The 14,107-nt window shown below is 49.4% G+C and overlaps 1 protein-coding gene across 2 annotated transcripts in view; it reads left to right on the forward strand.

Annotated features, from left to right (window-relative positions):
- Window positions 1–4,114: 4,114 nt before the first annotated feature.
- LOC148512036 (uncharacterized) overlaps window positions 4,115–14,107 on the forward strand; it is a 73,067-nt gene continuing 63,074 nt past the window's right edge. For both annotated transcript variants that reach the window (XM_088482349.1, XM_088482348.1), the window contains exons 1-2: window positions 4,115–4,246; window positions 13,314–13,432. In XM_088482349.1, coding sequence (XP_088338475.1) covers window positions 13,352–13,432 — 81 coding nt within the window. In that variant the 5' untranslated portion in view covers window positions 4,115–4,246; window positions 13,314–13,351. The remainder of the gene's footprint in view (window positions 4,247–13,313; window positions 13,433–14,107) is intronic.

A 14,107-nucleotide genomic window follows, 5' to 3' on the forward strand; every position in this document is an offset into this window, starting at 1 on the left:
CCATATTGATCATATCGTGCATTTTTCGGTACCCAACGACCTGCGATGCGCGGGCACGTATGGACGATATCGATATTATCCATCGACCGCGCATGCAGGCCAACCTGCTCGATATCGACCAGGTTACTATAGGTGACCCGCGATCGTGGATCACTATAGTCGTTGGTGAGCTGGATGATCGATATCGATCATCCAGCACACCCGGGAGATCGTACAATGATATTATCGATCGTCCCGTGTGTACGCACCAATAGAGGGATTGGAGTTAGCCAGTAATCCTTAAGAGACCCAGAGAGGCAGCCATTTACAAATCGTTGTCCTGCTTGATAAATTTGTCACTGAATGTCCATGTTCTACTATGCAGGACAACCTGAGAGTTAAATATCGAGGTCAGAGGTTCTCAAACGCGGTCCTCAAGGCTCCCCAACAGTTCACGTTTTAGAGATATCCATGGTTGAGCACAGGTGGTTAAATCAATTTGACTGAGGTACTAATTAAGTCACCTGTGGTCAAGCATGGATATCCTTAAAACCTGGACTGTTAGGGTGCCTTGAGGACAAAGGGCCTGATTCAGACCCGGACGCTAAGCCGCGATCGCTCGCTATTGGCGATTGTCGCCCGTCTGCACATGCGTCAAAATACGCATGCGCAAACCAGTCACTGCGTCCGGGAATTGTGCGCTCGTAGTACACAGACTGGACGCTACTTTGAGTGACAGTGCCGTTTGTGGGTGGTCACAGGGGAAGGTGCTTGTGAACGGGGGAGTGGTGCAGCGAACGCGGGCGTGTCTGGGCGTCAAAACGGCATTTAATGGGCGTCCATAATTAGCATGGAAGCGTCATTGAATACGTCACTTGGTTGTATTTCAGCCTGCAGTGATCGCAGTGCTTGCGGTGGGGTAGGGTCTACCTTCAGGGCTGCGTGCAGCTCCGATGGCTCTCGATGGTTCTGATTACTCATACACTTCCTGGAGATGACATGTGGTCAGGGTTCGCAAAATACGCGCTATAGGGAGTTGCGGACCCAATTTAAAAAAATCCTGTAGGACGCGCTGTGTGGGGCTATGCTGGGTGCAGCAGCCAATCACCGCCAGCGGCATCTTTTCAACCAATAGCCGCCGGCGTCTCCTCAGTCACCGCCATGTGGCGTCGCCTCTCCCAATCTCTGGCTACAGTAGGATAACTGACCAGTCAGTCAGCCAGACACTGGCGGGCCCACCACGCTCCGACCACGGACTGTCTGGCCATGCCCACCGCCCGGGAGCAGCAGCAGCAGCAGCGAGGCAGCGTCTCCTTCCCGCATTCCCCCTGTTCCCAGGTCAGACTCGGAGTGACGTCTGCCTGTGGACACTCGTTGGAGAGCTGGGAGCGGAGCGCAGCACGGTGACTGCAGGGAGCCCGGTTCATACACCCCTATAGCAGCGCTGCATATATATATATATATATACACTTCTCTCAACTCTAGCCCCCTTGTGTGCCTCTGCCCCAGTCCCCAATGTGTGTCTCTGTCCAGTGCCCCAGTCCCCAATGTGTGTCTCTGTCCAGTGCCCCAGCCCCCAATGTGTGCCTCTGTCCAGTGCCTCAACCCCCAATGTGTGTCTCTGTCCAGTGCCCCAGCCCCCAATGTGTGTCTCTGTCCAGTGCCTCAGCCCCCAATGTGTGTCTCTGTCCAGTGCCCCAGCCCCCAACGTGTGTCTCTGTCCAGTGCCCCAGCCCCCAACGTGTGTCTCTGTCCTGTGCCCCAGCCCCCAATGTGTGTCTCTGTCCTGTGCCCCAGCCCCCAACATGTGTCTCTGTCCAGTGCCCCAGCCCCCAACGTGTGTCTCTGTCCAGTGCCCCAGCCCCCAACGTGTGCCTCTGTCCAGTGCCCCAGCCCCCAACGTGTGCCTCTGTCCAGTGCCCCAGTCCCCAACGTGTATCTCTGTCCAGTGCCCCAGTCCCCAACGTGTATCTCTGTCCAGTGCCCCAGCCCCCAACGTGTGCCTCTGTCCAGTGCCCCAGCCCCCAATGTGTGCCTCTGTCCAGTGCCCCAGTCCCCAATGTGTCTCTGTCCAGTGCCCCAGCCCCCAACGTGTGCCTCTGTCCAGTGCCCCAGCCCCCAACGTGTGCCTCTGTCCAGTGCCCCAGTCCCCAACGTGTGTCTCTGTCCAGTGCCCCAGCCCCCAACGTGTGCCTCTGTCCAGTGCCCCAGCCCCCAAAGTGTCCCTCTGTCCAGTGCCCCAGCCCCCAAAGTGTCCCTCTGTCCAGTGCCCCAGCCCCCAAAGTGTCCCTCTGTCCAGTGCCCCAGCCCCCAACGTGTGCCTCTGTCCAGTGCCCCAGCCCCCAACGTGTGCCTCTGTCCAGTGCCCCAGTCCCCAACGTGTGCCTCTGTCCAGTGCCCCAGCCCCCAATGTGTGTCTCCGTCCAGTGCCCCAGTCCCCAACATGTCTCCGTCCAGTGCCCCAGCCCCCAACGTGTCCCTCCGTCCAGTGCCCCAGCCCCCAACGTGTCCCTCCGTCCAGTGCCCCAACCCCCAACGTGTGCCTCCGTCCAGTGCCCCAGCCCCCAACGTGTACCTCCGTCCAGTGCCCCAGCCCCCAATGTGTGTCTCTGTCCAGTGCCCCAGCCCCCAGTGTGTGCCTCTGTCCAGTGCCCCAGCCCCCAATCTGTGCCTCTGCCCCAGCCCCCAATGTGTGTCTCTGTCCAGTACCCCAGTCCCCAATGTGTGTCTATGTACCCCCTCTCCATGTGTGCCTCTGCCCACCCAGCCTTTGTGAGCATCTGCCTCCGATTGGGGAGTCCTACTTGTTTAATTTAATGTATACTGGTCCCACATATTCTGATGTAAGCCTGCCTGCACCCACAGTGCTCTGTCCTTTGCAGCCTGGCAGCGCTGGACTTTTCCATGTGACTCCGATGCAGCCCGATCCTGGCATGACCCAGAGACGGTGACATGACGTCATGTACCCGCATTCCGCCTCCAGCTACAGTGATGCAGTGACACAGCAGGGCAGTGCAATAAAGTTGAATCAATGTGTTTATAATTTTTCCTGTGGGGCCAATGTCATCTGCTACATGTTTCATGGGATTTAGTTGGGACCCAGAAAATGTCAGGTAGGACCCCAATTTTTTAAAGTGAGGGGTCCCTGGAGACTCACATTTTTTGGAGCTCACCGCAATCACTGGTGCTAAGAAAGAAAAGTGGGTGTCATTACCCCGGCGTGCGCTCTCTAAGACATAGAGTGCATCCTTTAGCCTGGCCATGTGATCGCGGAATTTGCATATCCGCCCCCCCTGAGACAGAGTGCAGCTTAGCGTCCGGGTCTGAATCGCCCCCAAGAGTTTGGGTAACCTTTGATCTAGTGGAAAAACCAGATGCAAATATTCCATAACTAGCATGGATGACAACTAGAACGTCAATGAATCATGAAACTGTGGATAAATTCAGTACGTTATTTCTGTAGAGAGCCCCTCTGTGCTGCTGTATGCAGGGCCCCTCTGTGCTGCTGTGAGGGCTCCCCCTCTGTGCTGCTGTGAGGGCTCCCCCTCTGTGCTGCTGTGAGGGTCACCTCTGTGCTGCCTTGTGAGCCCCTCTGTGATGCTGTGAGGGTCACCTCTGTGCTGCCTTGTGAGGAAACCTCTGTGCTGCTGTGAGAGCCCCTCTGTGCTGCTGTATGCAGGGTCCCTCTGTGCTGCTGTGAGGGTCACCTCTGTGCTGCCTTGTGAGGGCCCCTCTGTGCTGCTGTGAGGGCCCCCTCTGTGCTGCTGTGAGGGTCCCTCTGTGCTGCTGTGAGGGCCCCTCTGTGATGCTGTGAGGGCCCCCTATGTGCTGCTTTAAGGGCCTCCCTGTGCTAAAGTGTGAGGGGCCCCTGAGGTACTATATTAGTTACACAGGAGAGGAGGGACATTAATAAGTTTCTCATGTTGCCAGGAGAGAGAGGTAATTAGTTTGTGATATATAAAGTAATAACAGCGGCCGCCATTTTGTTGTAGTCGCCGAGTCATTTTCTTCTAATAGCAACATAAGAAGCTTTGTATATGTCTTCTACATAACACAAGGTCAGCAGCCAGGGAGCGGCCATTTTCTCATAGTCTCATAGAGACTATGAACAGCAACTTATCCCGCCTATAATGTGTGACGCATAACAGGGGGCGGGGCCTCAGGCTGTTTCAACCGGCGCCATATTGAAACCTGGAGGATCCGTCTTGTAGCTCATACATTATACTGTATGCGGCTTATTATTGTGTGACACATGTCCAAGGCTGAGGTAATATCTTTCTCTAATACTATGGTACTATTATTATTATATAGGGGGAGGGGACTGTACAGTGATATATGAGGGGGAATAACACAGCTCCCAGTACATACTGATATGTGGTATTATTATTATATAGGGGGAGAGGAGACTGTACAGTGATATATGAGGGGGAATAACACAGTTCCCAGTACACACTGATATATGGTATTATTATTATATACTCTACCTATAATCCCGCCCCCAAGCCAGAGGCACCTCAGTTTGCGTAGGTGTCCGGCCGGAGTCGGATCACCATTAGCGCAGTGGGGGCTGATTAGCAGCCCCTAAGTTTAATGTAGGAGTTTTAATTTAATTTTATTTTTAGAACTCTTCAGAGCGGCAGTGTCGGACTGTCCATTGGACATCCAAGCTGTCACTCCACCCCGCCGGCGCCGCGACGCCAGTACAGGTCTGGGGATCGCTGCGGGACCCCAGAGTCTGTACTAGCCGGGCTCTGGGGGAATCCCAAAGCTGCAGCTGGATCGACAGGGATCAGGTAAGTCGCGGGTGACCTGCGTCTGTAACATGCAGCCTTCGGTCTCTGGGGACAGACCTGAGGCGCTAGCAGCGGCGGCGGGCTCCCCCTCTGTAGAGGCAAACCCCGTGTGACCGCTAGACCACCAGGGACTTGAAGTTCGGCAGCGGGAGCCGGCGTCCCGGGGGTTAATTGCTAGCCAGGGGAGGCAGCCTTCCCTGTCTAGCGGCTCCACCCCTCAGCTCAGCGCAGCACACCTTGCCTGTGTGTGGTCTGGCGTCCCTGAGCTGCATTCCTCCACGGGCCACGCTTCCTCTGAGGTCTCCAGGCCGCCATTTTCTCTATGGTGCAGCAGCAGAACTCCTAGGATAACAGTGAGCCCAGTCCCCCTGCGTACCTGGCCATTTGGGTGAGTGTACACAGCGCTATAGCCTTCCCAGACACTGAATCTGGGCAGTTGAATGTAGCAACATTTGCAGTATATTATATGTAATGTTTATGTGTATATATGTCTTCATTGTATTTGACTTATGCTAGTGCTGACTGTCTGTGCTTTATTCTCTCACCTGTCAGTGTATAGCTATCCCTTTTCTTTACAATCTGCCCTAATACACGTGTAGAAAAACACAGAAAAGAACTCCGCACAGGATTTTTTTTTTAACCATATGAAAAAAAACAACATATATGTTTGTCACTTGGGTGTTATAAGAACATCCCTTACCCATAACCTGGTTGGTGGTGCTCCCCTGGAGTAAGGGCTATATTCAACTTACAGGAATTATCCTATTTAGTAGGATAATAGAAAGAAACTCCTTTCTGGGGACTTTCTTTCTGTTATACTATATAGGATAATTCCTGTGAGTCTAATACAGGTGTACTTAGGGTGGTTCTGAGACCTCACATATATATGCTTGTCAATATTTGTGAGGTTTGTCACATACTGTTGCGTGCTGCACGTTGCCATATTTTAGGTGGAACTGTGTGTTGCATACGCTGATAATGGGTCCCTGCAGCTAATCTTAGCGTCAGTCAGGACCAGTATAGCACTGCTTAATATTTCCACGTGGCTGGTCAGTCAGATAGGTCTGACCAGGAAATAATAAGAGCACGATACTGCACCCTTTTTTTTGGCTATCCTGTGAATCATGGACTGCAGGTGTGAGTACGGAGGATTTGACTCAGGAAGGTTTATGTGAAACGTGCCATCAGGTGCCGGGCCCCTTACAGCATCCCCCTTGGGGGGTTTGTTTTCTCATGATCCAGGCCTCCATTGCGGATCGCCTCGCGGCCCCCATAGTTGTAACCCACTTGGGGTTACCTCAACATGCTACCCTTCTATCTCTCAGGGTATCTTGCAGTTCTTGCGGTTTACCCCTGTGACAGACTATTGCTCCCTACAGGGGTTTTTCAAATTCCACAGCAGTCTGTCATTTCCCTTGCAGGGATTACCACAACAGCCACCCTGGGTGGATGTTGTTTGTAAGGTATACAAGATGGCGTAGTAAAAGTCCTGTGGTTATGATGTTTCGGACTCCTATCCCTTTCACACGAGGGGGAGCCTAAAACAAGTATTATTATCCCTGCTTGGGTGAGGGCGGTCAAGCCATCCTAGTTATAGAGGATGTCGAACCTGCACCTAGATCAAATCACCCTCAGTTTAAGCATTAAAGTGTCCGTTTTTCTCCCTCTCTGACCAGTGGGTGGATCACATGGCGGGGGTCTGGCAATCGCCAGATAGGAGGTATCACAAGGCGTTTGGCCTCATGTTTCCCATTCCCTGAGGGTCATTGCAAGTCATAAGAATGACCTCATGGGGTGGATGGTCCTCATTGGCCTATCCTCTATCTCAAATTCCTAAACCAGTTCCTATAAGGTGCCTAGGCTCAGGAGGAAACCCCTACGCTCCATCATACGAGATTTGGAACCTGGGGAGTTTCTGGTATCGCTGAATGTTCAGGACGCGTACCTATAGAGCCCTCTCATCAGCGCTAGCTCAGGTTGGCTGTGCCTCAGCAACACTTCCAATTTTCGGGCTCTGCTCTGCCCTTTGGACTGTCCACAGCCCCAGCGGGGTTTACCAGATTTGTGGCTTTCATAACAGCCCACCGGTTCAGGGTATCCGACTGCTCCTGTATCTGGACGGCCTCCTGCTCTTGGCAGGATCACCAAGGTACTTTAAAGTAATTTCAAGTTAACCATTTCTTTCCTTCACAAGCACAAATGGTTAATCAACTGGAAAAAAGTTCTCCCTGATTCCCTGACAAGGTATGATTCATCTGGGAGCCCTGCTGTATTCTCAGAATCTGAGAATTCTTCTGACGTAAGACAAGATCTCCATTCTTCAACTACGAGTGCGCGGATGTCTAAACAGTCGACAAGTGTCATTACACTCTGTAATGCGCGTTCTGGAATCCAGGGTGTCTACCCTCGACAGGGTGGAATATGCTCAGTTCCATTCCAGGCCTTTGCATGATCTGATCCTCTCCAGATAGAACGGGTTTCTCCATCGGATCACTGTTCGGATGATGATGCTCTCTCTGAATGTGCGTCGGTCTCTATCTGGGTGGCTATGGCCATCTCATCCAGAGTAATCTTTACAACGGACGCCAGTCTCTGGGGTGCAGTGTCTGGTCCGCATTCCTTTCAGGGCAGTTGGACGTCTGTCAATTCAGCCCTGCCAATTAACTTGTTGGAACTTTAAGCTGTCTTGGGCCCTCACTCCGGCCTAACACATATTTCACGGTAAACCTGTAAAGGTTCAGTCCGACAATGTCACAACAGTGGCTTACATCTAGGAGACATTGGTCGTTGGGCAGCAATGACAAGAATGTCACGCATTCTGCAATAGTCCAATGGTCTCCTCCCGGCCATCTCTGCAGTGTTCATTCCAGGAGTTCTCCATTGGGAAGTGGGCTTCCTCAGCCATCACGACGTGCACCCCGAGGACTGGTCTCTTCTCCAAGAGTGGTTTCAACTCCTAGTGAGCGGAGGGGGCCTCCCACAGGTGGTCCTCATGACCTTCTGACTCTGTCACACACTACTGGTGTTAGAGTCCAGAACTAGAGGTGCTGCAGCAACCTTCGTTGACGAGTTGTCGGTGAAGTGGACCTTCCGCTTTGTGTACCTGTTTCCTTTGGTCTCCCTTCTTCCTCGAGGTCTTCGGAAGTTCAATCGAGACGGAGGTACTCTCCTGCTGGTGCCTCCAGTTTGCCCCAGACGTCACTGGGACTTAGATTTTCGGAGTCTCCCCATCGACACTCCGTTCCTGCTGCCTCAATATCCGGATCTGTTTCTCAGGGTCCTTGCCTTTCCCTGGTCCGGGATCATTTGTCTTTGACTGCTTCCCTACTGTGGTCCTAAGGCTTCTCTGACTCTGTCATCGTCGGGATGTTTCCAGCGCGTATGCCAACTTTTGCTGGGATCTACCACAGACTGTGGCATGCATAATTCTTATGGTATCGTACCTGTAGCTACGATCCTCAGGTGTTTAGGATTTCCAGAAGTTCTGGCATTCCTTCCAGCTGGCTTAGGTCTCACCCTCCACCTGGCCTTCCTGAAAGTGCGGGTCTCTGCACTGTCAGTTTTGTTCAGATGTGGAATTGCTCCACTCTCGGGTATCCAAACCCTCCTTCAGGGTGTTTTCTTAATTCTACCTCCCTTTATCCCCCCTGGGGGCTCCTTGGGATTTGGTAGTGTTTATTTGTGTCCTCCTGTGGCCTCCATTTGAACCACTTGCTTTAATAGCCCTTACGTGGTTTATAGCTTAGACTCTCTTTCATTTGGCATTTGCTTCTGTCAGGAGAGTGTTGGAATTGGGAGTGTTCTCATGTGCCTCCCTCTTCTGGGTAGTTCACCAAGACAGGGTTGTGAGTCGCACTTACCCTGTGTTTCTTCCTAAAGTGGTTTTTAAGTTCCATATTATTCAGGAACTTCTTGTACCGACATTTCAGTCTCCAGTCCTCTCGGCTGGGGTGGCCTTATTGACTGTGGTCCGGCCTCTCCGGATTTACGTGGTCCGTTCAAGTTCCTTCAGGACATCAGACTCCTTATTTGTAGTCGATAAATTTCACAGGAACGGATGGCCGGCTGATAAACGGAAATTGCCTAGATGACAGGAGCCTACACATATTACGCCCTTTCTGTTGATGCTTATTCTACTCGGGCTGTGGGCCCCTCGTGGGCGCCTGGCCACGTGGTCTTCTGTCCACACCTTTCTTAGGTTTTATGCATTGGATTCCTTTGCCTCTCACAATGCTTCCTTTTGGGTGACTGATTCTCAGCTCATCACAGGAGTGTCCCCACCCTTATAAGGACTGCTTTGGGACATCCCCAAGGTCAACCCTGTGGACCCCGTATGGACTCTGAAGAAGAAAATGAGAGAGATGGTAAGAACTTACCCTTGTGATCTCATTCTTCAAAGTCCGTAGGGCCCACAGGACACCCACCCTGACGCACCTGGCTTCATATGGGCTGTGTTACTGGCCACCGGTTTCCCGTCTCCTTCTCTGTGAGTGTGGTTCTAGAGTGTTCCAGTCTTCTCTCTTTCTTTCCTCCTCCGACCTTTGGCTACTTACAAACTGAGGTGCCTCTGGCTTGGGGGCGGGATTATAGGGAGAGTGGACCCAGTGCATCCTGGGAGCTAAAAGCTTTAACTGCGTGGTGCCCGGATTTGGTTCCCAACCTATAACCCCAAGGTCAACCATGTGGACCCTATGGACTTCGAAGATAGATAACAAGGGTAAGTTCTTACCATATCTCTCTATTATTATTATTAATTATTATTATTATTATATAGAAGGATGTAACCGTATAGTTATATATGAGGAGGAATAACACAGCTCCCAGCACACACTGGTATGTGATATTATTATATAGGGGAGAGGGGACTGTACAGTGTTATATGAGGGGGAATAACACGGCTCCCAGCACACACTGATATGTGGTGTTGTGATTATATAGGGGAATGGGACCGTACAGTGATATGAGGGGGAATAACACAGCTCGCTGTACACACTGATATGTGGTATAATTATTATATAGGGGCGACCGGACTGTACAGTGATATATATAAGGGGGAATAACACAGCTCCCGGCACACACTGATATGTGGTATATTTATAATATAGGGGAGAGGGAACTGTACAGTGATATATGAGGGCTAACAACACTTCTCCCAGCACAATATGTGGTATTATAATATAGGGGGGAGGGGACCGTACAGTAATATGTGAGGGGGAATAACATAGCTCCAAGCACACACTGATATGTGATATTATTATTATATAGGGGGATGGGACTGTACAGTTATATATGAGGGGGATTATATAGGGGGAGGGCACCGTACAGTGATATGAGGGGGAATAAAACAGCTCCCGGCACACACTGATATGTGGTATTATTATTATTATATATGAGGGGGAATGACACAACTCCCGGTGCACACTGATATGTGGTATTCTTATTATATAGGGGGAGGGGACTGTACAGTGATAGATGTGGGGGAATAACACAGCTCCCAGCACACACTGAGGGGAGAAGATACCGTACAGTGATATATGAGGGAGAATAACAGCTCCCAGCACACACTGATATGTGGTATTATTATTATATAGGGGGGAGGGGACTGTACAGTGATATATGAGGGAGAATAACAGCTCCCAGCACATACTGATATATGGTATTACTATTATGTTGGGGCGATCGGACCGTACAGTGATATATAAGGGGGAATAACACAGCTTCCGGCACACACTGATATGTAGTATAATTATTATGTTGGTGGCGATCGGACCTTACAGTGATGTATAAGGGGGAATAACACAGCTCCTGGCACACACTGATATGTGGTATATTTATAAGATAGGGGAGGGGGGACTGTACAGTGATATATGAGGGGTAACAACACTTTTCCCAGCACACACTGATATGTGGTATTATTATTATATAGGGGGGAGGGCACCGTACAGTGATATATGAGCGGGAATGACACAGCTCCCGGCACACACTGATATATGGTATTATATAGGGGGAGGGGATCGTACAGTGATACATGAGGGAATAGCACAGCTCCCAGCACACACTGATATGTGGTATTATTATTATATAGGGGAGAGGGGACTGTACAGTGATATATGAGGGGGAATAGCACAGCTCCCAGCACACACTGATATGTGGTATTATTATTATATAGGGGGAGAGGGGACTGTACAGTGATATATGAGGGGGGATAACACAGCTCCCAGCACACACTGATATGTGGTATTATTATATAGGGGGAGGGGACTGTACAGTGATTTATGATGGAGAATAACACAGCTGCTGGCACACACTGATATGTGGTATTATTATATGGTATGATTGTACAGTGATATATGAAGGGGAATTAAATCAACCCCACTGATTTAGATGTAGACACAATACTGATATTTATGCAGTATGAGTGATTTTCCGCCGCTGTAGGTACGGCGCCGGACGTAGAGAAAGGGATCTTCGGCTTGCTCCTGAAGTTGTGGCCACGAGAAAAGGGGGTGTGTTTTTAAGACACGCCCCTTTCCATCACTGTTGGAGGCGTTCCCGGCACTTATGGACATGCCGGGCTGCCTCCAAGCTCTCCCCTTCCTGTGAATCTATTCACCGGCTGTGATCGTTTCACCGCAGTTTTTCACACCCGAGGAACGCAGCCCGTGGGTGGTGATGGCACCCATAGGCTTTTTTAACATCCTGACGGGAACGCTAATTGTGTATGCTTGTAAGCCGCACTGTGCATGTGCAGCTATTTTTTTTGCAGTTGCGCTCAAACAGAGGATTCATTCGCAAACTAAGTGACAGTTATTCAGCATTTGGGGGAAGTATCGAGTGGTGGTCTTAAAAACGCGAGCGCGTCTGTCTATTTAAACACTGTTTTCTGGGCATCTATAAACTAGCAGGCACAAAAACAGACAAATCTCAGGTGCACAACTCCAAATTATTAATATATAAATGCAATACAATTTTGCAATCAATAGAGGTTTTTAGCATAATCTTGGCCAAGGTTATGGGCCTACCCTCCATATCCAGGTAACCTCTGTAGGGTAGGTCCCTAACATACTACGATTCAAATCCAGAGCGCAGGACACCCCCAAACTAGCCCAGCTAAGCCACCCCAGGGCACCGCCATAGAAAAGTGCAGTGTGAAAGAGATAGTTAGGAGCAGCTACTGCTGCATATAAAGAATGAAAATAAAAAGTGAGGTACATATATAATAAATAAACAGTGAAGGGTTAAAATGTGTAAGGTAGGGGTGCTAATCCAGACTGAGGGCGTCTCCTTTCCCTTAGGTGTGCAATAAAGCACATTAAATGGAGTATATGGGAAAGATTGCAAAATTTTATTGCATTTATATATTATTAATAATTTGGAGTTGTGCACCTAAGATTTGTCTGTTTTTGTGCCTGCAATTAGTCTCATCTGGTAGCACCTCCCATTTTTTATATATATATATATATGGTGTGCAGTCCAGAAATCCTTCCCATATACTCTATTTAATGTGCTTTATTGTACACCTGAGGGAAAGGAAACACCCTCAGTCTGGATTAGCACCCTTATTGGTTTAAAAGCATGGAGTCTTGTAATGAATATGCACACTAGTATTAGGCACAATTCTTGGTAAGTCCTACAAGTTTTATATACTGTAGTGCAACTTTGGTTCATTTTTTGGGTGTGGATCCCCCTGGATTGCCTTTGTTGATCTGTTTCAGGGCACCGCATAACACATTTTTCTTTTATAACACATTTTAACCCTTCACTGTTTGTTTATTATATATGTACCTCACTTTTTTATTTTCATTCTTTATATGCAGCTGTAGCTGCTCCTAACTATCTCTTTCACACTGCACTTTTCTTACTATGGCGGTGCCCTGGGGTGGCTTAGCTGGGCCAGTTTGGGGGTGTCCTGCGCTCTGGATTTGAATCGTAGTATGTTAGGGACCTACCCTGCAGAGGTTACCTGGATATGGTGGGTAGGCCCATAACCTTGGCCAAGATTATGCTAAAAACCTCTATTGATTGCAAAATTTTATTGCATTTATATATTATTAGTAATTTGGAGTTGTGCACCTGAGATTTGTCTGTTTTTGTGCCTGCAATTAGTCTCATCAGGTAGCACCTCCCATTATTTATATTTATTCAGGGTGTGCAGTCCAGAAATCTTTCCCATATACTCCATCCATCTATAAATTAGCCTCTGCTTTCTTACTTGCAGCTGGAGAGCCCTCTGCGTATCAAGACACTATGTCCGCGGCAGTTTAGGCTTACTCAGGAGGCTGATTGCCACCTGATCTACGTTTCCAGTTTTGTGCATAAGCGATGGATGTGGGGTGCTTTCAGTGGGTGTCTCTAAGCACTGGATGGTGAGTGCGTCATTAACATATCTTTCACAATTGCGATCCGTGAGAAATCGCAGCTACGATTGCATCCACATCTGAATTGGGCACTATGTCGCGATATGAATACTTAATGGTTGCTTAGTGTTTCTCAGTGTGTAATTTGTGAAGTTTTTTATAACAAGTATTTATTTATTCCTAGACAATTCAGCGGGAAGGAATGAGAGCATCAGTACGAGAATGATGGACAAGGACTGGAGTCACAAGACTGAGAGGATATTACATCTCACCCTGGAGATCATCTACCTGCTGACTGGGGAGGTGAGGGGATCTGGGGGTGTCACAGTGACATCACTTATATCTATAGTAATAATACAGGGACATGACTGGGGAGGTGAGGGGATCTGGGGGTGTCACAGTGACATCACTTATATCTATAGTAATAATACAGTGACATGACTGGGGAGGTGAGGGGATCTGGGGGTGTCACAGTGACATCACTTATATCTATAGTAATAATACAGGGACATGACTGGGGAGGTGAGGGGATCTGGGAGTGTCACAGTGACATCACTTATATCTATAGTAATAATACAGGGACATGACTGGGGAGGTGAGGGGATCTGGGGGTGTCACAGTGACATCACTTATATCTGTAGTAATAATACAGGGACATGACTGGGGAGGTGAGGGGATCTGGGGGTGTCACAGTGACATCACTTATATCTGTAGTAATAATACAGAGACATGACTGGGGAGGTGAGGGGATCTGGGAGTGTCACAGTGACATCACTTATATCTATAATAATAATACAGGGACATGACTGGGGAGGTGAGGGGATCTGGGGGTGTCACAGTGACATCACTTATATCTGTAGTAATAATACAGGGACATGACTGGGGAGGTGAGGGGATCTGGGAGTGTCACAGTGACATCACTTATATCTATAATAATAATACAGGGACATGACTGGGGAGGTGAGGGGATCTGAGTGT

This window comes from Taudactylus pleione, unplaced genomic scaffold (assembly GCF_031769625.1).
Source record: "Taudactylus pleione unplaced genomic scaffold, aTauple2 ptg000285l, whole genome shotgun sequence".
Taxonomy (NCBI): Eukaryota; Metazoa; Chordata; class Amphibia; order Anura; family Myobatrachidae; genus Taudactylus; species Taudactylus pleione.